At 46.4% G+C, this 23,845-nt stretch overlaps 1 protein-coding gene and 1 long non-coding RNA gene across 9 annotated transcripts in view; both read left to right on the top strand.

The window, feature by feature from the left end:
* SMARCD3 (SWI/SNF related, matrix associated, actin dependent regulator of chromatin, subfamily d, member 3) overlaps positions 1 to 16,558 on the top strand; it is an 89,095-nt gene extending 72,537 nt beyond the window's left edge. For all 4 annotated transcript variants that reach the window (XM_051611023.1, XM_051611022.1, XM_051611021.1 and 1 more), the window contains 7 exons: positions 339 to 440; positions 2,741 to 2,902; positions 3,852 to 3,949; positions 7,271 to 7,406; positions 9,490 to 9,612; positions 12,316 to 12,417; positions 12,515 to 16,558. In XM_051611023.1, the coding sequence (XP_051466983.1) occupies positions 339 to 440; positions 2,741 to 2,902; positions 3,852 to 3,949; positions 7,271 to 7,406; positions 9,490 to 9,612; positions 12,316 to 12,417; positions 12,515 to 12,568 (777 nt within the window). In that variant the 3' untranslated portion in view covers positions 12,569 to 16,558. The remainder of the gene's footprint in view (positions 1 to 338; positions 441 to 2,740; positions 2,903 to 3,851; positions 3,950 to 7,270; positions 7,407 to 9,489; positions 9,613 to 12,315; positions 12,418 to 12,514) is intronic.
* Positions 16,559 to 17,472: 914 nt separating this feature from the next.
* On the top strand, positions 17,473 to 22,607 carry LOC127381578 (uncharacterized). Of its 5 annotated transcripts, none has more exons than XR_007888760.1 (6): positions 17,473 to 19,331; positions 19,432 to 19,484; positions 19,576 to 19,626; positions 19,717 to 19,787; positions 19,971 to 20,017; positions 20,125 to 22,607. It is a non-coding gene; the product is annotated as an uncharacterized LOC127381578 (long non-coding RNA). The 5 variants fall into 5 exon arrangements; XR_007888757.1 differs by having other exon boundaries at positions 17,473 to 19,351; XR_007888759.1 differs by having other exon boundaries at positions 17,473 to 19,484; positions 20,125 to 21,959; positions 22,320 to 22,607.
* The last annotated feature ends 1,238 nt before the right edge of the window (positions 22,608 to 23,845 follow it).

The following is a 23,845-nucleotide window of genomic DNA, read 5'->3' as shown; positions in this document are numbered from 1 at the left end:
CAGATGTGGATGTGATGTAGTGCACATCCTAGAACAGAATGTATGACATGATTAAAAAATTGTATGTGTTTTTCCTAACACGTAAAGCATGCCAACAGCACGACAGATCGTGCACTAAAGCTGAACTCTAAGGGCAGAGCTAGAAGTTATTTGGGGTTTTTTGTTGTGCTGAGTTTTTTGTTTTGTTTCTCCTTTTTTTTTTTTTTTTCCAATTGCAAGATCCTCAGAAGGCTTGTACTTGTCTTACTCTTGCGTGGCATGCTGTGCAAGATGGACCTCAGTGAAAAAAAGGCTGTCCATCTTACTTACTGTTTTCTGCCACTGTTTTCCTCTGGCAGTGGCACAGAACTCCCACGACCCAGGAGACTGATGGATTCCAGGTGAAAAGGCCCGGCGATGTCAGCGTGCGGTGCACGTTGCTCCTCATGTTGGACTACCAGGTCAGTGCACTGCTTTTGGCATGAAAAATACAGCCTCTGGCACAGAGTGCAACAGAGCACATTCATCCTGTCGCACGCAGCAAAAAACAAGTTACTTGGACTCAGAATGTCACTGGGTCCACTGAGGTTACAATGATACCAAACTGACAGATTATTTGAAGTGTAAAGTAAAGGGGACACATCAAGTAACTTCCTTCTATAGTTCAGCAAAATATTGTTCTTGGCACTATGAGAATTAGTGGGTTTGTTGCCCATCTGCAGTAAGAGTATGCATCTCCACCTCAGGCACCGTAAGAGAATAGTCAGATAAGTTGTATGTGAGTTATGTGTGTGGTCCTGTTCAGAAATTCAAAGGAGTGGCTTTTGCCAATGGTACCTGAACCAGCTCTGCAGCCTTTTCCTGAGAGCAGACTACACATCCTTCCTGGTTTCTTAAGTTTTGGTTACATTGTCACCCTAATAATGGCAAAGACAATGTTTCCCTGCAAGTGGGAGATTTGCCATAACTCACTACTCTTCTGTCAGTTTTAGTAATATTTGTAGACTGAACACAAAAAGTGAGGGAATTGATCCCTTTGAAGACTAACAAAACTTACTTCCAAATTAGTTCCCTGATCTTAGTCACAGGAAACAAACAAACAAACAAAAAACAGTAGGCAAAATTAGCTTGTTCTGCCTTGGAATAGAACATAAGAGGTTCCTGGGCGCAGTTTCAAACTGTTTTAAGCAGCTGTAAGGCTAAGCTGCTTCGTTCAGCTCTGGGTGGGCACTGCCACTGTCTCCGTTCTCATGGCACAAGCAATGGAGACTTGCAGCTGTGGAGCTCACTAATCTGACTGAATCCCTGGAAGATTTGTTGCTGTCTGAAGCAAACTGATGCACTGCAGAGGGGAGATGGGATGTCCTTTTTCAATGGCAGTTCAGTCTCAGCTACATTTTGATTTTATAACTTCAAGAACTCATTCCCTGTCATTGTCTTTCCCCTCCATGCAAATTGCATGTATCCAATATAAAAAGCACTATGTTATGTTAACAGATAGAAAATTTTATTTAGTTTAGGGAGCAAATGAGCTGACTGAAACGCTGATATAACTGGTGAGAATCTTTATTGTTAAGACAGAAAAATTATGTTTGTAATGCTCACCATTATTATAAATTTATGCTTTAAAATAGATGTTCTCTTATCCCTAAGCCTTGATTTGTTACAAAGCTAGCTTTGGGTGACCTACCATTACACTAGACTGTGTGTCACAACCCAGGTAGGGCAACCCAGGGAGGTTCAGAGCAGACCCCCTGGCTTTCTAAACTCCTTCTCAGAGAGCAGCCTCGAGCAGCTGGATCCAGCCTTAGTCTCAGGCCTGGCCTGTCCAGGGAGAGTGATTAAAATGTGGTGGTTTGAGGAAATGCTCAGTCATCTGAGACCCCTTGACGGGATCAAGCTGAAACAACCCTCAAGGTCTGTATTTGAATATTGGGTTTAATTAAAACTATAGAAGGAATACTGACGTCTCAACTATTGGCTCAGGCTGTGCAATCATAAAGGCGGATTATTTAGATCACAAAAACCACAATACAGGTATGTTCAAGCTGCACAGCCTGAGAAAGATCATGGTTAGGCCTCGTGTTTCTGAATGATTTTAGGAGGGAAAAGCGAGAGGGAAAAGGAGAAGAAGAGCTGGAGAGAATCCCCAGTGCTGGGCCAGGCAGCGAGGAGAGTTGGTGTCAGTGGGGCTCCCCAAGCCCACCAGCACAGCTCCTCCCTTCACAGGCCTGTTTCACTTGTTTTGCACAAATTGTTTTGCACCAATGAGTAGTCGTGGTTGAGACATCCCAGCCCTGAGCAGCTGGCGTGGACCTCCACCCCTCTGCTCCTCACTGCTCTCTGTGCAGGCCCGGGCCACGTGCAGGCCATCCTCCTGTGCCCGTCCTCCCAGAACGTCCTTTCGGGCTGCACACGAGGTTGTTGGAGGGCTCACATGGCTTAGACACCGCTTCCCCAGTAGGTCCTGAGAGCTGGTCCCTCACGCTGTGGATACACACTTGAGTGGGCACAACATTCCAAAGTATCCCCAGAGTGTACGTCATGAGAGATGCAGAACAGGGTAGTTTTATCACAGAGGTCAGGAGAAGAAATACACTCCACTGAATACTTGTGGTTGGGTAAATGTTCTGGTATGCAGCAGAATGGTGGGAACATGCTTGAAAAGCAGAGTTCCAAGGTACTTTGTTGGAGTGAGGGAGCTGAGCAGTTACGAGGTTTTCTCTCTGTGACCTCCTCCATCTCCCCTCCCCTGTTGCAGCCTCCGCAGTTCAAGCTGGACCCGCGGCTGGCCCGGTTGCTGGGGATACACACCCAGACCCGCTCGGCCATCATCCAGGCCCTCTGGCAGTACATCAAAACAAACAAGCTGCAAGACTCCCACGATAAGGAATACATTAACTGCGACAAATACTTCCAGCAGGTAACTCCTTATGGACACAGTAGCTCTTCAGAGGCAAACTGTAATACCCCTCTTCAAATTTAGGAAGGATGAAAGTTACTGAGTTTTATCTCCTCGTAATGATGTGCAGTATCTCCAGGACTGAATGGCTTTCAACAGTCACTACAACTAACATGAAAAACACCCTCCCCTTGTGCCACTGTTGTCAAAACACCACAGCTGGTGGTTCAGTGCTCCCACGTAAGTTGTGGCCTTTCCATGAAGGACTTTCTGTTACTGTTTCACTATGTTGATTGACTATTCCCCTGCCTTGATGTATAATTTTGCACTAAGAAACATGAAATAATCTGCTGATTCTGATTGTCAAGTCATATGTAGACCTGTTTTCCTCCCTTCTCCTTCCCTGTTTACGAAGGGCAGAAGATGTGGAAGATATAATTAGAAAAGATTTTTTTTTTCCCAAGTCTGCTAATATTACAAATGGTTTTAACATCCAAAAAATGTTTTCCTGTGTTTTTCTCCAGCACAAAATATTGCAGGAAACATGCCTTGGAAAAAACACAAGAAAACTGTTTTTGTATTTCCTCTGGTAAAAAAAATACATTCTTTCCAATATGGTGCTGCATACCCTTAGTGAGAGAGGAAATGTTCCCTTCTCTTCCATAATTGATACAGTTAATCCTGATGTCCCATTAAAGTGGCCTGTGCCCTTCAGCAGCTGAACCAAAAGCGGGACACCTGAAATTGTCATCATCTGATGCATCTGTCAGATTGTAAATGCAGCAGCAATTCACAGGGACAGAAGTGACCAAAAACTTATGCTGTGCAAGGACCCAGAATGGTGGCTTTCAAAACCACCTTACTTTTGAACTGTTGACTTCTTAGTTTTTCATTTAATTGCAAATTAGATTTTGGACAAGGATAACATGCATAATTTTATATCTTGATTTGTTTTATAATTGTATTCCAGATCTTTGACTGTCCACGACTAAAGTTTTCTGAAATTCCTCAGAGACTCACGAACCTGCTGCTGCCTCCAGACCCTATAGTGATAAACCACATCATCAGGTAAGTGGGTCAGTCAGCCCAGCCCCTGCTGTGCAGAACACTCACTGTTTAAAATACAGAAATTGCTACAGTAGCAGGGATCTGGATCCAGTTTTTCTAACTTGCAGGTGAGTACCTTGGGCTTTGTTGTATGTTCATTCTCTGTATCATTCTGGTCTATATAATTCTGGATTATTTTTGGTAGAGTGGAATCAGTTATCCAGCAGCATGCAAAGCTCCTTCTCACCGTTTTTATCCCTGCTAGAATTCCATTGAGAGATTCTGTCAGGTTTTCTTCACAAGGCAGAGGAATGAGAAGTAAGACACTGTACACCACGGGCAGTCATTGTAATGACAGAGTCATCATGTAAAACACAAAACAGCATTACAGCTTCAAACACAGGCACCAGGCCGTGTGTGCCTTGTTGGGATTGGATCAGCATCTGGGTGGTAGTCTCATTCTGGGAATGCCCACCTAGTGGGAGATCTCAAGAGGTGTACAAAGAAGAAGGCCTAGCTTCAGGGAAGGCCACTGTGACCAAGACACTGAGCTTCCTTGTCATGGAATCATCAAGGTTGAAAAAGACCTTCAAGGTGATCAAGTCCAACCATCTGCCCAGCAAACCCCAACCACTAAACCCTCCCCCAGAGCACCACATCCACCCGTTTTTTGGACACCTCCAGGGATGGTGCCTCCACCACCTCCCTGGGCAGCCTGTTCCAAGGCCTCACCACTCCTTCTGTGAAGAAATTTTTCCTAATATCCTAATATTGTCAAAACAGATGTATTTCTGGCATTGTAGATGAAACACAACTTTCAGCTATGTAGGGTTCTTCCAGCACATTCCATATTTAAGTGACAGCCGTGTGGGAGAGGGAGATAAAGAGATTTTGGGGGACTTTAACCTTGCTGTTAAGATATTTTTGTCTTTCCCAAGTTCCTTTGTGGTCTTGATCAAAACTCTGATTCTGGGTGTTGAAACATTATTGTTAGTTGAGTGTAGTGCATTTATTTCTTACAGAATAGTGAGAACAAATATTTCTGAATATGCTTAAAATTGGGTTCTTTATATTAAATTTGTAATATATGTTATAATAAATTTAAATATTACATAGGCTATCACAATAAAGTATACTTTTTGATTAATTTGAGTATAAAAAGCAGCTTGGCTACAAATTTTCTTACCTGAACTCAAGCTGTAGCAGGAGCTTTTCCTGAGCTGCACTCCTTATTGCAGATGACACACCTGAGATCAGAGCTGTAAAGACAAACATCTGTGTGGTGGAAGACAATCAGCTGCTTAAAGTCAGATAAGAGAACAAAAATTCATTAACTTTTGAGACTGGGAAAGATCCCATGTCTGTGCAGCATGGGTCTTTGAAGGCAGGTGGAAAGAATGTATCTGAAAAATTTTATCACACCAAAGTATCTACCAGAAACATGTTTAACGCACACTAAATTAGGAGTTATAAATGGTTTTTCATGTAGGACTCTCTTGAAATTGCTTAACTACCAGATACCATCCCTCTGTGCTGGGCACTGGGGAGGGGGCACCTGGAATCCTGGGGTCAGGTCTGGGCCCCTCAGGACAAGAAGGACATGGAGGGGCTGGAGCGTGTCCAGGGAAGGGCAAGGGAGCTGGGGAAGGGGCTGGAGCACCGGTCTGAGCAGGAGCAGCTGAGGGAGCTGGGGGTGTCCAGCCTGGAGCCAAGGAGGTGAGGGGAGACCTGCTGGCTCTGCAGCTCCTGAGAGGAGGTTGGAGCCAGGGGGGTCGGGCTCTGCTCCCCAGGAACAAGGGATGGGACAAGAGGAACCGGCCTCCAGTTGTGCCAGGGGAGGCTGAGGTTGGATCTGGGGAACAATTCCCTCCTGGCAAGGGTTGTCAGGGCCTGGCCCAGGCTGCCCAGGGCAGGGGGGGAGTCCCCATCCCTGGAGGGGTTTCCAAGCCCTGGAGATGGTGCTGAGGGACATGGGGCAGGGGTGGCCTTGGCAGGGCTGCAGTCTTGATTATATTAAAGGTCTTTTCCAACCTAAATGATTCTGTGATTCTATACAATGTGTTACCTACCACTGAAAATCCACCAGGGGTGTGACAAGTATACTAGGATAGAGAGATACGTAAAATACCCTCTTCTTAAAGTCTCTCACAGCATCTGGGATAGATGATTGGACTGCGAGGTGCATTGAAAACTGGCTCAACAACAGAGTTCAGAGGGTTGTGATCAGTGGCACAGAGCCAAATTGGAGGCCTGAGACCTGTTGCCAGTGGTGTTCCCCCGGGATCAGAACTGGGTCCAGTTTTGTTCAGTACCTTCATCAGTGACCTGGATGAGGGGATGAAGTGACCCCTCAGCAAGTTCACTGATGATACCAAACTGGGAGGGGTGGCTGACACCTCAGAGGGCTGTGCTGCCACCCAACAAAGTCTAGACAGGCTGGAAAGCTGGCCAAAGGTGAGCCTCATGAAGTTCAGTAGGGACAAGTGTGGAGTCCTGCAGCTGGGGAGGAATAACACCAGGCAGCAGTGCAGATTAGGGGTTGTTCTGCTGGAATGCAGCTCCATGGAGAAAGACCTTGGAGTCCTAGTGGACAGTAAGTTACCCGTGGGACAGCAATGTGCCCTTGTGGCCAAGAAGGCAAATGGTATCTTGGGGTGCATTAAGAAAAGTGTGTCCAACAAGTCTAGGGAGGTTCTGCTCCCCCTCTACTCTGCTCTGGTGAGACCACAACTGGAATACTGTATCCAGTTTTGGGCTCCCTAGTTCAAGGGAGACAGGGATCTACTGGAGAGAGACCAACTGAGGCTACGAGGATGATTAAGGGACTAAAACATCTCTCCTGTGAAGAAAGGCTGAGAGACCTGGGGCTGTTCAGTCTTGAGAAGAAAAGGCCGAGAGGGGATCTTACTAATGTCTACAAATATCCAAGGGGTGGGTGTCAAGAGGAAGGGGCCAGTCTCTTCTCAGTCCTGCCCAGTAACAGGACAAGGGGCAATGGATGCAAACTGGAGCACAGGAAGTTCCACCTCAACATGAGGAAAAACTTACTCACTGTGAGGGTGATGGAGCACTGGGACAGGCTGCCCAGAGAGGTTGTGGAGTCTCCTTCTCTGGAGACTTTCAAAACCCACCTGGATGCATTTCTGTGTGACCTCCCCTAGGGTCCTACTCTGGCAGGAGGGTTGGACTCCATGGTCTCTAGAGGTCCCTTCTAACTCTCTCCATTTTATGATTCTCTGATTGTATGATCTGCAACAGGCTTTATCAGAGACTATTCTGGGCTGGATGGATATTCTGATTTTTTATGGCAATTCGCATGATCTTCTGTTATTCCCTCCCTAGTGTTGACCCCAATGATCAGAAGAAGACGGCTTGTTACGACATAGATGTAGAAGTTGAAGACCCATTAAAGGGACAGATGAGTAGTTTTCTTCTCTCAACAGCCAACCAACAGGAGATCACAGCATTGGACAACAAGGTACCAGCCTAGGAGTAAAGTGTCACTTGGCATAGATACTGATTGTGCACCTTCCTGTGGGGTTGGTGTGACATCTCAGGTAGTAATGTTGTCAGACGGGGGCTTTTCAGTGGGATGTGCCTTCAAGGGAAGAATCAGCTACATGCAATGGGAACTCAGAGGCATGAGTGGCATTCCCACTTAGGATTTGATCCAGGGCCTGACATGTGGAGGTGATAGAAGCAGAGTTTCACAGGTGGTATCATGAGTCCCCTGGCACTCAAGAATCATCTGAACTGTTTGACTGTAACTTTTTACTGAAAGGTGATGGTGTCTTGCTGAACTGCTGTAAGGCAAAGCTAGGAGAGTTTCATACTCCAGATGTGTTTTGTGCATGCAAGGGTGCAGAACAGCTCTCTGCAGTGTCTGCAGATACAGAAAATGCAGGGCAGAAAAATCACTTGGGTCAGTTTGGCTCAGTGTTCTTGAAAAGGGATCACACACACTTCAGATAGTAGCATCTGTCTCAACAGCAGTGGTGAGCTCTGCAGGCTGTGGAAGGGGTTCGTGTCGTGGGCACTGTTAGCCACCATCTGGCACACCTGCAAATGGCTGATTTGGCTTGATAAGGAATAAAAAATTGGCTTCTCAGAGCAAGGGAAGAAGTGTGACATTACGGACCAGAGATGACTTACGTGACATGTAGTCAGGCCCAGGTTCTGTTTTTTTACCTGTAATGCAAACAAATATATTAAACTCTGGTCTTAATGTGATTTTTAAAGGGATTTGGACACTAACAGTCCTGTGGATTCTGGTAACTCTTGCAGCATTTTTTGTTTTATGACTCTTGAGAAAGGTCCTTTTCAGCAGCTCAGCCAGCTGGTTCACAGCCTGTATAGGTTTGCATGCAGCACACAGAGGATTGTTCTGTTCCCAGCCCGGCTCACCTTTCCCGATGTCGGCATCACCTCTCTTTGATCTTTGACCACTTGGTACAGCAAAGCGGAAACTGTGAGGAGGGAAGTTACTGAAGTCACTTCTGGGTAAAGAGGCCTGACTGCTGCAGGTTCTCATCTGTTTCATCTATTCCATGCTGCCAGAGTCCTCTAGTGGAAACTCGGTGCAAGGCAACAGATTTCTTTCCAGCGTGGCTACATCATTTTCCCGAATAAGGAATGACTTTAAGTTCATGGCAACTCGCTTCTGTCAGCTACCATATAGTTGTGCCCACACTAGTGGCCTTGATGGCACAGCCAGATCAGGGCAGGATTATTTCCTCCACAGCCACATCAGCTGTTTTGGAAAAACAGGTGTATTCATGAAATTAAACAAGATAGGTTTACAATCTCAACCTAGAATTTTAGAGGAACAGGATATAAAGTTTGCTTTTCTGTGTATGCATATGTGCAAATGATTCATTAATTGTCCTCCCATTGATTATATTTGATTTTGTTATCCAGAATGATAAGACCTTGACTTATCTTTGGAGTCTTCATTATTCCCTGCTGGTTAATGCTTATTTTTTTGGTAATATTTCTGAAGATACAACTACTTTTTCATAACCCTTCCATACCGCTGATTTCTCATTGTTCATATTCCTCTTCTTCTTGCAGCCACTGGAGCTTTAATAGGCTTTCTTGTCAGAAGAAGTTGTGGAAGTCGTGGCTGTTACATGAGTCCATTTAACATGGACTTGATCACGCAATCACTAGGAATTGTAAGGATCACAGCAGGGTACTGAAGATACAGTGATGATTAACCAGAGGAATAACTGCTGTCTTGCATTGGGCACTGTTTAAAGACATACTTACATGGCACTTTTCCTGAAAAATCCCAGCTTGGCAGAAAGACTGATGATACACAGGAAATAACTGCACTGTCCAGTGACATGACTTAGCTCCTCAACATGGGTTACAGCATGCCAGCCAGCAGTTCAGCACAGGAATAGTCTTGTACATACTGAAGGGCAAAAGCCATGGGAACCTGCACAAGTCTGTGGTGCAGAATACCTCACAATAAGTACAAAGATGATAACAGGGCAGACCTCAAGGTCTCGAGTGTAGGAGGAAATAAGTAACATCTGCTCTGTTTTTTTTTCTGTCAGATTCATGAGACAATTGAATCCATAAATCAGCTAAAAATACAACGTGATTTCATGCTGAGTTTCTCCAAAGATCCCAAAGGATACATCCAAGACCTTCTCCGGTCCCAAAGTAGGGATCTTAAGGTGAGCCAAGACTTGAAGAAGAATGAATAGTGGAACCAGAATGTTATAGTTTCATCTACATGTGTATATGGCTAAAACATCCAATATGGAAAATTCGTGGAAGATAGACAATGAGTGGCAGGGCTGCTCTCAATCCATTCATCCTTCTGTCTGTATCAGAACCACAGAATTGTCACTGTTGGAAAAACCTCTAAGATCACCAAGTCCAACTGTCCACCCAGGAGGAAAAAAAACAACAAACATGAACAAAAAGTAAAACAACACAGCAACACCCACCTTGCCCACTAGAGCATGTCCTGAAGTGCCACATCTATATGTTTAACTCCTCCAAGATTGGTGACTCCACCCCCTCCCTGGGCAGCCTGTTCCAGTGTCCAACCACTCTTTGGTAAAGGAATTCTTCCTAATATCCAGTATAAACCTCCTCTGGTGCAACTTCAGGCCATTTCCTCTAGTCCTGTCATTATTTGTTTGGGAGAAGAGCCCAACTTCCACCTTCCTACAACCTCCTTTGAGGTAGTTGGTCTCCCCTCAGCCTCCTCGTCTCCAAACTAAACATCCCCAGTTCCCTCAGCCAATCCTCATATGACTTGTTCTCCAGACCCTTCCCCAGCTTGGTTGCTCTCCTCTGGACACGCTCCAGCCCCTCAATGTGCTTCTTGTAGTAAGGGGCCCAGAACTTCCCCCAGGGCTCGAGGTGCAGCCTCACCAGTGCCAGGACGGGCACAATCACCTCCCTGCTCCTGCTGGCCATGCTATTCCTGCTGCAGGCCAGGATGCTGGTGGCCTTTTTGGCCACCTGGGCACACACTGGCTCATGTTCATCTGGCTGTCAACCAACACCACCAGGGCCTTTTGTGCTGGGCAGCTCTCCAGCAACTCTGCCCCAAGCCTGTAGCTTTGCATGGGGTTGTTGTGACCAAAGTGCAGGACCCGGCACTTGGCCTTGTTAAACCTCATACAATTGGCCTCAGCCCATGGATCCAGCCTGTCCAGGTCCCTATGCAGAGCCTCCCTACCCTTGAGCAGATCACACTCCTGCCTAATTTGGTGTCATCTGCAAACTGACTGAGGAAGCACTCAGTCCCCTCACCCAGATAATCAGATAGCCCCAAAACTGAGTGCTATTGGTGTTGATACTGAGGATTGCCCTGACCCAGCTGATGACATCAGTTGCTGTTCTCTTACCCACAAATGCAGTCACTTCAGGCCACGAGGTTAGTCACACACAATTTTCCTTTGCTGAAGCCATGTTGGCTGCCTCTAATCACCTCCCAGCCTTCCATATACTGGGACATTTTTTCCAGAAGCAATCATTTCATAATCTTACTGGGCGCAGAGGTGAGGCTGCCTGGTCAATAGTTCCGAGGGTCCTTATTTCTACCATTTTTAAATGGGTGTGATGTTTCCCCTTTTCCAGTCACTGGGGACTTTGCCTGACTGCCATGACTTTTCAAATATGTTGGAGAATGGCTTCGTGACCACATCAGCCAGTTCCCTCAGGACCCTGGCATGCATTTTTCAGGTCCCATGGATTTGTGTATCTTGGTCTCAAATCTGATCTTCTCCTGCAGTGGGAGTGACTTCTTTTCCCCATGAGGTTCAGGGGGTTGAGAGGTGTGGGAGGAGATATTATCACTGAAAACTGTGGGAAAAAAATAAAGAAATTATTACCTTAGCTTTCTCCATACTAGTTCTCACCAGTTCTCATGCCTTATTTACTAGGGGGAGATGTACATTTTCTTTAATCTTCCTTGTCTGGCCTATGTACCTGTAAAAGCCCTTCTTACTGTTCCTTGCATCCCCTGCCAAATTCAGCTCCAGCTGTGCCTTAGCTTTCCTGAGCCCATCCTTGCACATCTGGGCAGCATCCCTGTATTCTTCCCAAGATACTTGTCCCTGGTTCCACTGCCTGTGAATTTCCTTCTTACCCTTCTATTTGACCAGGAGGTCCTTACTGAGCCATGCCAGTCTCCTGCCTTCCTTGCCCAGTTTCTTACACACTTCAGCCTCTTGTCCCTAAGGGCGGTTTTCCAGGTGGCCCCATCCACTAATTCCTTTAACAACTTGTTTTTCAAATCTTGCTTTCTTGGCAGTTCTGTAGAGACTGAAAAATAGCTCAGGACTTTGGCCATTTTGGAATTACTAGTGTTTTCTATTCCTTGCATTTCAACAGAGTTCTTTTTCCTTAATGCTTTTCCCATCAGAACTTTCCTTGAAGCCAAGGTAAGATATGCAATGGGATTAGGGCAGCTCTGGTGTAGAGTTGTGCTTCCATCTGGTGTGAATACCTTAGCAGTGTCAAGCTGTTACCCTGTGTGTGGGTAACCCCCGAGGTTCTTACAGACTAATAAAACATATGGTGCTGGGAAACTTTTCCTGGGAACTGGAGCTAAGCTGTCCATGCTATTAAACTTAGAGATTGTGGCATTTAGCTTGGGGAACTACTGGTGTCCAGAATAATTCCTTGGCAGAACTGAGGAGCAGAGGTAGGAGCTGGTCACACTTCACAGCTTGTATGCAAGCATCTTGTTTTGGTGGTAAACACACATGCTATTCACTGTTGATTTGTCTTGGACTCAGAGAACAGTCCTGAACATTTTTAATGTAGAAATGTAGGTCATTTTTTACTCTAGGTAAATGTGAATGTTTCCCTATGTGGTAGAAGAGCTATAGTGAAAAATGTTTTTATTCTTATCACAGGTGATGACTGATGTGGTTGGAAACCCAGAGGAAGAACGCAGAGCTGAATTTTATCATGAGCCATGGTCTCAAGAGGCTGTGAGCAGATACTTCTACTGCAAGGTATGAAGGAATTGTCCCCACTGCTTGGTTACAGATGAATCTTCCTGCCACTGAACAATTCAGTCTGCTGGACTGCACAGTTCTCTCTCTCTTTCAGATCCAGCAGCGCCGGCAGGAACTGGAACAATCTCTGGGGGTGCGCAACACATAAGTACTGCTCACAAGATTCCATTGGCATCATGACCACCAAACCAGTGGACTTTTCAGTGTTACTTAGCTCACTGTTACACATGGACCTGCTTCCTGACTGGATGAGAATGTACCATCAACACACCAGTCAGAACACCAGCTTTAGAGTGACCCTTGAAAATCTTGCCCCAGGGCAGTCTCCAACCATTCCAGGCCAGAGACAGAGCCGTACAAGTGTCAGTGTTAAAGAACATAAAAGGCTCATTCATCAACGTGCATCATCAAGTTTTAGTGGAAAGTTCAGACACTACACAGCAAATCCTAATGGGCTATGCATAGAGTCATGGGTGGCACTGATAGGGGAGGCTGAGATGGGTGTTATCGGAGACTACAGATTTAGAGAAATAAAGGCAGTTCTCATCCTGTGTTACCTAGGAGTCTCAATTAGTAATTTCTCTGGAATTAGACAAGATAGTCTTTCTTGTAGGTGTGGAATGCTCTTTATTCATGAATCGAGTTTTTATTCCAGCTGGACCAGTTGAAGAAGCCATCTATCTCACTGTGTGAAAGAGCAAACTAGGATGATTTTCATTCCTGGAATGAAGAGCCCCTCTGGAAGAAGGAAGTATAGGCAGGACAACTCTTCTGCAAACTCTAATACTTACTCTTTCCCTTGCCCCTGCAGTGGAAGGTAGACTGAATGATGTATCACTAGGTGGGTATGATCAATGTGTTGTACTGAGAGGCAGAGAATTACCCCCCAGATGAGAGCTTCTTAGGCATCCTTAATATCAGTGGTATTAGCAAAGATGAGGTTGAAGCAAGAAAGGAGGCATTCTGAGAAAATGAAAATAACTTAATGGTGCTTTGCTGATCCCTGCCTTGAGCACAGCAGATACTGACAATGAAACAAGTGTAAAATACGAGATTTCTGAAGTGTTTCTCTGTGTGCCAGTTGGGATCAGCACTGAAAAGAACTGAAGTTGGTGCAGAATCCAGGAAGCTTAACTTCATATAATGTGGTGGTTTTCTCTTACTTCAAGATGTTAATAGAGTCCCTGGTCTCACATTTTGATCATAGGTGAACTGCCTCTTGCTGTGGATTGTTTCGTGTCTCCCCCCAACGATACATACTGATTATCCAGGATGCTGCTGAGTTATAAAGCACTACCAGCCTTAAATAGCACAGAGAACCTATCCCTGGAAAATCATCTTCTTTGTAAATGTACAACAAACTCAGACTACGGGAATTTGTACCGTATTTACTTGGAAGCAGGGACTTCTTCATTAAATCCTTCCCCATCCTCATTTTTTGTAGTTTATAGACTAGTTTGTAATTCATGACCCAACATGATTCCTAGTCCAAAAAACAGCTGCCAAATTATAAGTCTTTGTCCAGATGATGTGGCACTCAAAATCCTCTTCTAGGTTTTCTAACTTTTCTAACTTTTCATCTCCTTTCTTCCATTTTCTTGGAAAGAGAATGAAATTCACATGTGGTATGGAAGGGAGGCAGCTCTGCTGAATAATGCATTTTGCTGTAGCCTTGCCCTTTTCTCTTCTATCTTTGCCAATTTCATTCATAGTTGAACTTAAAAGTTTCTTCCATCCAGTCACAGAAGAGAGTCTTCTCTTCCACCACTGTATTTAATACCTCTGCTTTCACATTCATAGTGCCATCATTTTGACTCTGTCCATTGTGTTCAGAGTTGTGTTGGAAAACTTAGTGTGATCGCAGTCACGTAACAGCGTTTCTGCGACAAACACGCTGAGGTAAGGAGCAGTGTTGCTGTACCAATTTGCCTGAGCCCTTTTGCTGGGAGTGGCTTCATTGGGAACTTTATTGTGTTAAAACCTCTTTGCAGTAAAACGTGAAATGCTGCAATCTTAAACTGAGTACAGTGAAGGGCTGTGAGGCTGCCAGACAGGGAGAGACAGGAAATCTGACTTCCTCTAGGGCTCTGCTGAGTGGATGACAAGCAAGCATGAGGAGGGAAAACGGTGGGGTTCATCTGCTGCTGTGCTTCCATATTGATTATGCTGCTGTGCCAGTTGTGTGCATGCTGTTCAGTGTATAGAACTCTTTTCTGTGTGTGGTAAACAGAGCAGCTACAGTCAGGGGTACATGCAGTCTCCAGGAATAAGAAATGCAGAGAAAGATGCAAGGATGTGAGGAGGGCAAGGGACTGGGATAGAAGCCTGCAGGAAGTCTGCCAGCAAATTCTGTTGTGGCAAATATTTATACAGAGAAATTTCAGTCATGTGCTTCAGCTGGCAACATAATGGAGTCCAGTCTGCTTTTAGACTCTCTCTGTGGAATTAACTGGGTGGGTCTGTTCCCAAGTCTCTCTCAGAGCGAGTTAACAAGAGTAATGTGGTGTCTGCCCAGTGTTCAAGGAGCTTCCCTGGAGGGTGATCCTGTGTTAAGCACCAGCGCTGTACTCTGCATGTGCATGAGTCAGCCACTGCAGATGGCAATCCAGATTCTAAATTCTCATATCCCACTGTCCATAGTCCTACTGCACATAGAAAGACTGGTCAGCAACACTGAGTCAGGAATAGCTGTCAGGTGTCTTTCCTTTTGTTAAACTGGCGTTTGAAATTTTTATGCTTTTTTCCTGTGTTCAGAAGCAGTTCAGGCCTTTTACTGAAAAGACACAGGGAGAAATGTTGAGCTCTGTTCCAGGAGTGCAGCCAGAATATTTTTACTTGGGTGCAAAAAAATTAAATTATATTTGAAGAAAAATATTGGAGCAAAACTGGGAGGAACTGGACCAAATGCCACTTGGGCATACAAAAATGAAAGGTCCTGATCAGGCATGTTATTGTAGCAGATTGGGAATGATAAACTAATTTGAATTTCAGGATGGTTGTCTTTTTGTGTGTATAAATGATGACAGGAAGACATTTTGGGGTCTTCAGTTGCTGCCACAGTACAGTAAAAATCTGGGCATAGTGCAAAAAAAAAAAAAAGTGCATAGGAGTAGTTAATGTATAGATAATATAGATTATTAGAAAAAGATAGCATCAAACTAGGGAAGGCATAAAACAGAAATCTGGAGTGCCAATAGAAGGGAAATACATCTTAGAGCTGAAGTGTTGATGTGGCAGGTTTGAAACACTTTTTAGTCCTTTGTTCTGTTGGCCATGAGTCAGGATTCAGACCAAGTGTTTCTCAGAAATTAGAGGGAAAACAAATGATTATGGAACAGAGAGAAGAATACAGCAGTGGAAATGAAAAGGTGGAGCAGAGCACCACTGAAGTGCCAGTAAGACATAGCACAGGATGGCGTTCAGAGAACTGCTGGAAATAGCACAGTCCGTGTGTGTGTGTGTGTGTGTGTGTGTGTGTGTGTGTGAGCCAGAGCCAGGCCCAGCTTGCACGGAGCCTGTGGTGTGTCCAGGACAGAACCAAATATTCTGCAATAACTTTGAGACACATTGTCAAAACATTTTCCACTGTTACCACCAGGGATTCAGTTGTTCCATTTAGTCAGGTTGGTAGTTGTAGTGCTGACATTGTTTAGGCTGGCAGGTTTTTTTACACCACATTGTCTAGAATTTATCCTGTGGAAGCTGAGTGAAAATATTAGTGCATATATCATTATTGTTGTGGATATCCTCAGGCCCTTACATTTGCCGAAATGTTAGTTTGGGGTTTTTTTTTTGCCTGTTTTTGTGTTGAGAACCCTTTTGTGGCAGTGCAAAGAGGTGAGGGGGAGAAGAAGGCTCTTTTTTCCTGGAGATCTCCTTTCTGTAACTGCTCTGTTGTTTAATCTGATGTATCTGTTCTGCCAGATCCTGTATGATAAACACCTTTTCCATCTCATTGAAGAAAAGAACTTCATTAAAACAAATACAGCTGTGGGTTGTGAGAGTGAGCAAACACGTGTGTAAAGGGGAGGGGGGGGAGAGAGAGGATCCCTCTACTCTGTAGCCACCGTATCTTCATTGTCTGATGCCGAGTGATTCATAGAAAAGCTTTTAACAATAAATACTTTGTTTCTTTGTATCTCTTGCGTTAACCTCATGTGTCTTAACAAAGACAGGCAAAGTTGATTTCTTTCTGTTCCTGGCTGTTCTTGAATTTTTGGATTTCTGTGCACGTGCACACACGGGTACACACACACAGGGGCACACATACACGTTTTAATGGGACTTAACAAAAGGGAGAACTGTTACTCTTTAGAGATTTGTTACATTAATTAATTTCTTCTCTGGTTTCCATCATCAGCCATTTCCATACTGAGTAAGTGAGAAATCCTTACCATTGGAGAGGTCTGGCTCCTTCTTCAGGTCAGGTGCTTGGTTATTTGGAGTACATTTATCATCAGAACGAGCTGCTGCTCCCCCAGCCCCTTAATTCCAGCTGGTGTTTGGCCCTGCCCCTTTCCCATGGATTGTGGGAAGGGCAGTGGGTGGACCCCGGGGTGTATGAGCCATGGCTTGTGCCGAGGGAGCTCAGTCTGCTCTGTGGCTGTGCCGTAATGTGCTTGCTGCTCTGCTGTTCTTGCTGCTGGTGGCTGTTTTAGAGCTGTCGAAGCTGTTTGGATGAGTGTGCTTAAAGGTTGAAGCTCACTGTCAACATTCTGCAAGGTTCTCCAGGTAAGCAGTGTGTATAGGCAGAAGGGTGTTTCTTGCATGCAGTTTTTTCTCCTGTTGGTAACTTTATATAGAATGTTTCGGGATGAGAAGGTGGTTTAATAGTCTGTGGTGTTTTTTTGTTTTTGCAGGTGATGAAGATGAGCCTGGTAATTGCAGGACGAACGCAGTTGGCCAACTGTGAAGCTCTCTTTGAACAAAGATGGGTTGAGACCTCTGGTCCCCTGAAAGCTAAGTTGAGGGATGGGTGCTGGGGAGGGCTTAGGGGGTGGAGGGACAAGGTTGGGAATTGCAGGGAGGGGTTTTAAAGTTAAGAGCTGGGGAGAGGGCTGTCTGGGAACTGTCCCTTTGGGCAGGTAAAGGCAGTGGGTTACTGTTCAGCATAGCACCAGCATGTGCCAGGCAGGGCAGCTCCAGCCTGTGTGTGTGTCTTTGTGTAGCTTGTGTGGCACGTTGTCTCCCGTGTCTCATCCCAGAGGAGTCTTTGTGCTCCAGGAGCTCAGTGGTCACCTTGTGCTCCATCCTTAGGTCTTGAACATCTGTGGTCATCATCATAGCGCCCATCAGGTGCGTCTTTTCTGCAGTCAGAGCTCAAAAGCACAGCGTGGCCTCGTGGCTCGGACGTTTCTGCTCAGTCCTCTTTTGCACCGGTGTTGTGGTCTGTGTTGTCAGCACCACCCTGGAGCCTGCTCTTTTGCAGAGAGCCCTTTTTCTGGGCATTTTTCCTTGCGTCCTTTTGTTCTTGGGCCTTAGCAAGGCTTTTTGTGCATCCATCTATTTCATTTTTGACTGTAGCTTCTTGTCACAGATTGTGACATTTGACTCTTTCTCTGGGACTCCTTACTGTCAAAATCAGAAATGGATTGACTATAGGAATATTCAGATGGATTATGTTAATTAAAGGGATATCAGTTAAAATTGTATACATGTTAAAGACTTGGCAAACTAACAACTGCTTGACCTAAGTGACTTGACTTTTGACTTGACTCAAGGCTTGACTTAACATGAGTATCTGGAGTGATGAGGCCTTAGGCTACAATTTTAGTAATCTTTAGCTGAACACCTGTGATGAACCTTAGTTAGACCTTCACTCTACCATCTGTAATAATATTGAAACAAGATGCAGACAACAAGATAATTACTCAAAATGATCTTCTAAAATAGGGAAGATGCATTGACTGAAACTTAAGTTGGAGAAATCGGACAAAAGTAGAATGTGGAGGAATTTTTCAGCTGAGACACAAGTGGAGGAAAACAAAGAAATTGTCCCAACAAGAAGTGACTGATGGTGAATGGGGGCCCTCAGAGGAGGACAGAACCCATCAGGATGGGATGATGTCATTGTTGTGGGAGGTAACTGGATGAACAGACGCATGTACCAGCATGTGGTCAGGCTGTGAGCCTCTAAAAGGTACAAGTACAGTCCAGGTGGGGGTCATTCTCCAGAGGCACCCAGTTCAAGCTGCAATAAACTGATTCTGTGGCAGAATTGAGAGTCTAAGCTTGTCTCTACGGTCAGAGGTGAAGACTGGATCCAGCTGCACTGATGCTTCTCTCTGAGAAGTTTAGAAACCAAGGAGGTTCTGAGCCTCAACTCAACAGGAGGGACTTTCCAGACTCTTCAGCACTCATCTTGTACTTGCAGTCCCCTCTGTCTTGGCACCTGGTAGAGTAGTTTTTCTTGCTGAAAGAGTTTCCTCTCATGCTTGTGTCACATCCTTTGTGTGTTGTGTCTCTGTGCTGTTGGGTTGGAGCTGCTTTCTCTGGAGGGTTGGGAGAAGAATAGCAAGGAGAGCCTGTGGTTCGTGTTGCTGTGCTGTCTGTGCCTGTTGGGGTGCAGATGGAGTATTTGAAGTGAAGTAGCAGCCCTCAGCAGGGGAGGGTGGCCATTTTCCTAGTGTTTTTGAGAGGGGGTGGCTGGAGCCACCTGGGAGAGGCTGCTGGAGCCATAGCCAAGCAGGTTGGGTGTCCAGGGTGTTAAGGCCTGGATGTGTGGGGTGTAATGTTAACTTGGTTTTTAGCTCCCTTGTAGGTAGTTAGGATCTCAAAGATGTTCCTAAATGGGAATCTCTGGAATTGCATCTGGCTGATTGCTTGTTACTGCTTTTTCAGATGCAGGGAGAGGAGCCACGCAGCAGAGGGTGGTGGAGGAGAGGAGCAGAGCGTGGTGAGGAGCTGGGTCGGTGCGTATTGAAGAGTCTGGGTGAGTTGTCCCCTGGGTTGTGAGGGAAGGTGTGAGTGGTGCCTCTATCGACTGGCTCATGGTTCGGGTTTGTTTTGTAGGTGCAAAGCACCGAGGGAAGCGGGAGATCTGCACTGAAGGTGACTCGAGCAAGGTCAGTGACAATTAGCAGGCTGAACTGGCAGTTGTTTTCCAGGTGTTGTGTTGTCAGTGTGTGATGAGCATCCCTTGTTTGTGTTTTCCAGGCAGCACACAGGGCTGGACGTGGCAACCTGTGACCATCAGAGGCCAGACAGGTGAGCCATGAAGGTGAGAGTGGTAGATGGGAATAGCTGTGGGCAGGCTGTGGGCTCGGGCAGTGTCTCAGCATGTGCTGTTTGCTTCAGTTTTGCAGCCTTGGAGCAGTGGAGCAGCATGCCAACGGGCCATCTGTGGAGATGACACAGGCGTCAGCCAGGTTGGTGTCTAGGAGAAAGTTACCTGTGGGAACTCAGTGAAGCATTTACCTCTTGGGTGTGTAGGTGCTGTGCAGGCTGCCATTGGGATTGGGTGGGTGTTTGGGGTGAGCCAGGGTGGTAGCAAGGAGGGTCGTGGTACTTGTCACAAGCACAGCAGTGATTTGGGTCTTTTGGTATCTTAGATGCCACAAGCAAGGATGGCCTCAGCATCCGATTCTGGAACCAGCAGGTGAGCAGAACACCATGGGGGTTCTGAGCAGGGGATGTTGAAGAGGTTGGCAGTGGCTGATGTGATGCTTATCAGTACTAATTGTGAGTTTGTCGTTGTTTTTCCAGATCACTATGAGGAGCCTGGCGATGGCAGGAACATCCCGGCAAGGATGGCTTGTCGAGGAGGAAGGCTGCGGAGCCCTGGCCATCTGAAAGCTAAGTGGAGGGGCTGGGAGGAGGGGACAAGGTTGGGGGTTGGAGAGGAGGGTTTCAAAGTTGGTGTAGGGGAGAGGGCTGGCAGGGCACAGTCCCCTTGGGGCAGGCAAAGGGACGGGTTACTCTTCAGCACAATGTCAGCATGGGCAGGGCAGGGCAGCTCCAACCTGTGTCTGGCGTGTACTTCGTGTCGTCTGTTTTCTGTGTCTCAGACTGTATGTTCCTTGGGTCTTGGTGCTTCCATAGCTCGGTGACCAGCAGGCACCTCAGTAGCCCTCCCAAGAGTCCGGAATGCATCACTTCACTGGCACAGAGCCTGTTGAGCCCTTCTCATCTCACAATTAGAGCTTGACGCGTGGATCTCTTTGGCGTGTGTCACATCCTGGCTGTTTCTGAGCGTTCATCTCTTGCAGTGGCCAGCCAGGTGCTGCCCGCAGCTCTGCTCTTGAGTCTGCTGTTTCCACAGAGTCATCTTCTGGGGTTTCATCCCCATGTCCTCACTGGTCTTGGGTCTTCAAGCATGGCTTCTCACACATCCCTTATTCTGGTCTTGATGGCAGCTTTCTCTTGTGTGTGGCTGCAATTGCCTCTCCTTGGCAGGTCTGCTTTAGAGCATCCGTGCCATCGTGGCACCGTAGGGCTTCTCTACCGGCATCATCTTCCCTATGGGAATCTTTCACTGAGCAAGGACAAGAGACTTATAGAAAGTTACAAAGGTCTTGTGAAACAGAGGTCCTGATCTTGTTGAAACAAGAAGATGGGGAAGCACGTGCTTTTCTTAAAATGTGGCAGAATTGCCGAAGTTGCTGTAGCTGAGTGACGTCTGCTCGTGACAAAATCAACAATATGGAAACCAGACCTTCAGCATTTAGGCTGCCCACCTCCAACTGAAGACCTACGCACTGTGTGTGCTGTACCTTGAAATCAGAGTGAGAAATTCACTAACCAATCAGAGTAGAGTAACTGTGTATCTGTATTAGGTGAAGGAAACTAACCACAAGTGCATAAATGTACATAGCCTTGCTACTTCATGGGGCAGCTTTGTGTCTAACCCCCTCTCGCCCTATGTTTGCCTAAATGAATAAAATAAATGAAAATACCTTGGCTCTGTATGTATTTTGGCATCTTGCACACCAGGTGAATGACCCCACTTTTGGTATAACGAGGTATAACACTCGGGGTGTCCGTGTGTAGTCCTGGTCTGTGTGTGAGGGTTGGAGCTTCCCTGCCCAGGGATGCAGCAGTACTGATGACAGGGTAGCGTAGCTTTATGGGGGTGTGTAAGTAAGTTGGTGTGGACCAATTCTGTTGGCAGAGACCATACGGTCCATCTCTGGGCCAACAGGTGTAGGCAGCTGCCACAGTTGTGTTCCCTTTTCTTTACAGTCCGGGGCTAGGATTGGATCCAGCCGCACCTAGACTCCTCTGAGAAGGAGTTTAGAAAGCAAGGGGGTCCAGTCTGAACCTCGTGACTGGTTGGGAGCAGCAGTTAGTGTGGAAGGGGAGCGGGTCAGATCTGGAAGCTGCCTTAGCTTGCACAGATGGGGCTCCCTAGCTGGCTTTTCTTCTTCTAGCTGTAGTGAGAAGGTATATGCAAAAGGCAGAGAGACCTCTGGCCTCACCAAGCTACCTGTGGCTGTGCAGGTGACTTGCTTTACAGGGTGTGTTTGTGTTGTTTCAGATGCAGAGCAACAAGCAGCACGGCCAAGGGCACGGAAGAGGCTTTTCTTACGCTGTAATGACAGGTACATTTTCACTTTGTCAGTTAAAAGGTAACTAGGTCCACAGATGAGGATCTGGAGCAATAGTTCAAGATGCAGCTTCTCCCAGCTCAGATGCATTACACAGACTTGCAAACTGCTGCTGAGGTAATCCTTTTCTTATTTTCTCCCCCTCAACAGAAGAACTCAAAGCTCTGCTAATTGCAGGTGACCTTGAAAGGTTCTTCGTAGAGAAATTAAGTGGACAAATTAAAATGCAGCTTTCATGGCATTTTCACTGCCATCTCTTGTGCCTGGAGGTCAAATGTTTTCATTTGTTTATGCAACTTGGCATTGTTATCCTGAAGTAGAATTACTATATTTTTTTCTCTTTCTGTTTTTCAGTTTGGCAGTGAATGACGTCTGCTTTGAGATCAGAGGAGTCAGTTGATCAAGGATGTGGAGTTGTCAGTAAAATGATGGAATGAGTGAATTATTTTCATTGAAACTGGAATTTGTTTAGCTTTTCCCTGTGTCCTCTTCTTAAGGTCACTTAAGATCTCATTTTTTCCCTTTTTTTTTCTTTATATCTTGAGTTGTTATAAAGAAGTCAATTAGAGAGGCCCAAAATTGCCTTTACTAGGCTCTGTGTTAGTTGCATATAATGATTAAAATTCTATGTGTTTTTCTGAATTCTTCATTGCTACATGTCTGCTTCAGGTTTTGCTTAAAAAATTCTTTCTATGTTTGGCAAAAATAGCACAGTGACCAGAGAGTGGGTGGCAGAAGTGCTGGGTTGGTTGCCAGTGAACCTTGGTAAGAGCTGAGGAACAGTCTGAGTTGTCTTGATTTGGTGCCTACGAATATTTTGAGCAGGAAAAAAAAATTAGTTCCTTTATAGTAGAAGAATTCTGGAGCTGGATGTGCTGTGAGGAACAGGACATAGGTACCTGGAAAGCAAGACTTGCTGGGCTTGTCTGGAAGTGTGTTGATGTATCTGCCTGCTTCCCTGCTGCTGCAGGTCTTTGCTTCACATCGATTGATCAGGAACCCATGTGTTGCTGCTGTCCCAGCAGCCTTCCCGGGCCTGGCTTAGTGAGAGAGCAAATGCGGTTTCTGAGAGCTCAGGAGAAAAAATAAACCCACAAAGGCAGGAGGCAGCTCGTTGTTGGGCCTGGTCTCCTGCGGGAGGTTTTGCCAGCAGGGATCCTCTCCCTGCAGGTGGCTCAGCTCCTGTGCAGAGCAGCTCACCTGGAGGGAGCTGCGTCCCTCTGGGCACGGGATGCAGGAACCTGCTGCCACCCTGGGGCTGGCCCCGGGTGCCCTGAGCTGTGACAGTGGAGCAGGCACCAGGCCCCTGGGATCTTCCATCCCTGGGGCCACCTCTAGCCCGACTACCCATGAGGCGTGATGGCAACAGGAGATGGTACCATAGCCCCCCTGTGACAACAGCCCCTGCCCAGAAAGCCCTGCCCTCGGGGGTCACCTCGACACCTGTGTCCACCCTGCTCGGTTCACTGTCTGCAGTGAGGAGGAGGAAGGCTGCAGGCTGTCCCTCCTTCCCACGCAGTCAGGTTCCCCCAGCCAGAAAGGCTCTTGCCATCCAAGTGCTTTTTGTGCCTTTTGGTCAGGGAGCAGGGATGGCCTCACTCAGCCTGGTCCAGCTGCTGGACCTTGCCCTAAGGACACCTGCTTTTGGGGCTGTCCGGTATCGGGCCCTGTAACAGCTGCTGCTGGTCCCGCTGCAGGGCATGCAGGACCTGCCTGCCCCCTCCTGGGGGGGGCTCCTGCCTGCCCCAGCACCCCTGCCCTGGAGAAGAAGGGGGCCATCAAAAGACTAATTTCTACCCGACAGGCTGATCTGGACAGGTGGTGCTGTACTGTCTGAAAGACCGTGCCAGTGAAACAGCTGGTCATTATTTGGCAGATCT

The sequence above is a fragment of the Apus apus genome, chromosome 2 (assembly GCF_020740795.1).
Source record: "Apus apus isolate bApuApu2 chromosome 2, bApuApu2.pri.cur, whole genome shotgun sequence".
In the NCBI taxonomy this organism is placed as follows: domain Eukaryota; kingdom Metazoa; phylum Chordata; class Aves; order Apodiformes; family Apodidae; genus Apus; species Apus apus.
Note: the sequence above shows the minus strand (reverse complement) of the source record. Positions and strands in the feature narration are given on the sequence as shown.